This window comes from Sphaeroforma arctica (genome assembly GCF_001186125.1).
Source record: "Sphaeroforma arctica JP610 unplaced genomic scaffold supercont1.301, whole genome shotgun sequence".
Lineage (NCBI taxonomy): Eukaryota > Ichthyosporea > Ichthyophonida > Sphaeroforma > Sphaeroforma arctica.
Genome location: NW_014040257.1, coordinates 11,984 through 12,790, shown reverse-complemented (window position 1 = coordinate 12,790; position 807 = coordinate 11,984). Strand labels below are relative to the sequence as shown.

Genomic DNA, 807 nt, shown 5'->3' with positions numbered 1-807 from the left:
TGCCGTTGGTGCTGTGCGACCTCTGCAACAGATGGTGCACCGTTCGCTATGCAACTTGAAAGTAGAGAAACGCACGCTATATAAGTGCAACGATACTTGAATTTGGTATGACTTCTAAAAAGAAAGCACTTACTTTCAAACAGCAAATTCTCGTGCAAATGAAACGCATACTTCGCAGTAATCCTTGTAGTTTAGTTGAAGTACAGAGTTGCTTTCAGTTAGATATAAACACTTGCATGTACGTTTCACACACCTTCAATCACGAGATAGTTCATGACAATGTGCCGGAGATCATTTTTATCCACCTCCGTATTGTCCAGTCTTTCTTGCCAGTCCTTTTGCGCTATGCTGTTCTTCTGCTTGCTGGAAGAGTTGTTCTGACTCACCATGATGCACCGCCACTATAGTGGTTATCTCAGGCCTCTACTGCTTTGAGTTCAATATAAACACGCAGCACAATACAAATCTCACACTGATACACGAAAAATAAAAATAAAATATATATATATATAATCCCAACGCAAAAAAAGCCAAATACTGAAATCGATAAACAGTAAAAATATGTGTAATTAGTAATTACATCACGCAGCGACGATCACCACTTCATAGTTCGTATCAAGCTTATCTTACGGCACCTCTTACACCCATAGGTGGTACAGTTTTTAAAATTACGAATCCAATAGTGCACTGCCGGTCATGTTCAAGCCGAAACCCCATCGGGCTCTAAAGGTATGATGTTATTCTGAGCAGTGTTTCCTTGAAACTGTGTCAGAATATATATATATATATGTATATAAGATATAATAA

The 807-nt window shown here is 38.7% G+C and overlaps 2 protein-coding genes across 2 annotated transcripts in view; one reads left to right on the top strand and one right to left on the bottom strand.

Moving 5' to 3' along the window:
• Positions 1-389, bottom strand: part of SARC_04974 (hypothetical protein) — a gene marked incomplete at both ends in the record, with an annotated part of 4,481 nt that extends 4,092 nt beyond the window's left edge. The window contains one exon of the mRNA XM_014301159.1: positions 254-389. Coding sequence (XP_014156634.1) covers positions 254-389 — 136 coding nt within the window. The remainder of the gene's footprint in view (positions 1-253) is intronic.
• A 307-nt stretch (positions 390-696) lies between these two features.
• The window catches only part of SARC_04973 (hypothetical protein), a gene marked incomplete at its 5' end in the record, with an annotated part of 5,196 nt that continues 5,085 nt past the window's right edge, over positions 697-807 (top strand). The window contains one exon of the mRNA XM_014301158.1: positions 697-729. Within this exon, the coding sequence (XP_014156633.1) occupies positions 697-729 (33 nt within the window). The remainder of the gene's footprint in view (positions 730-807) is intronic.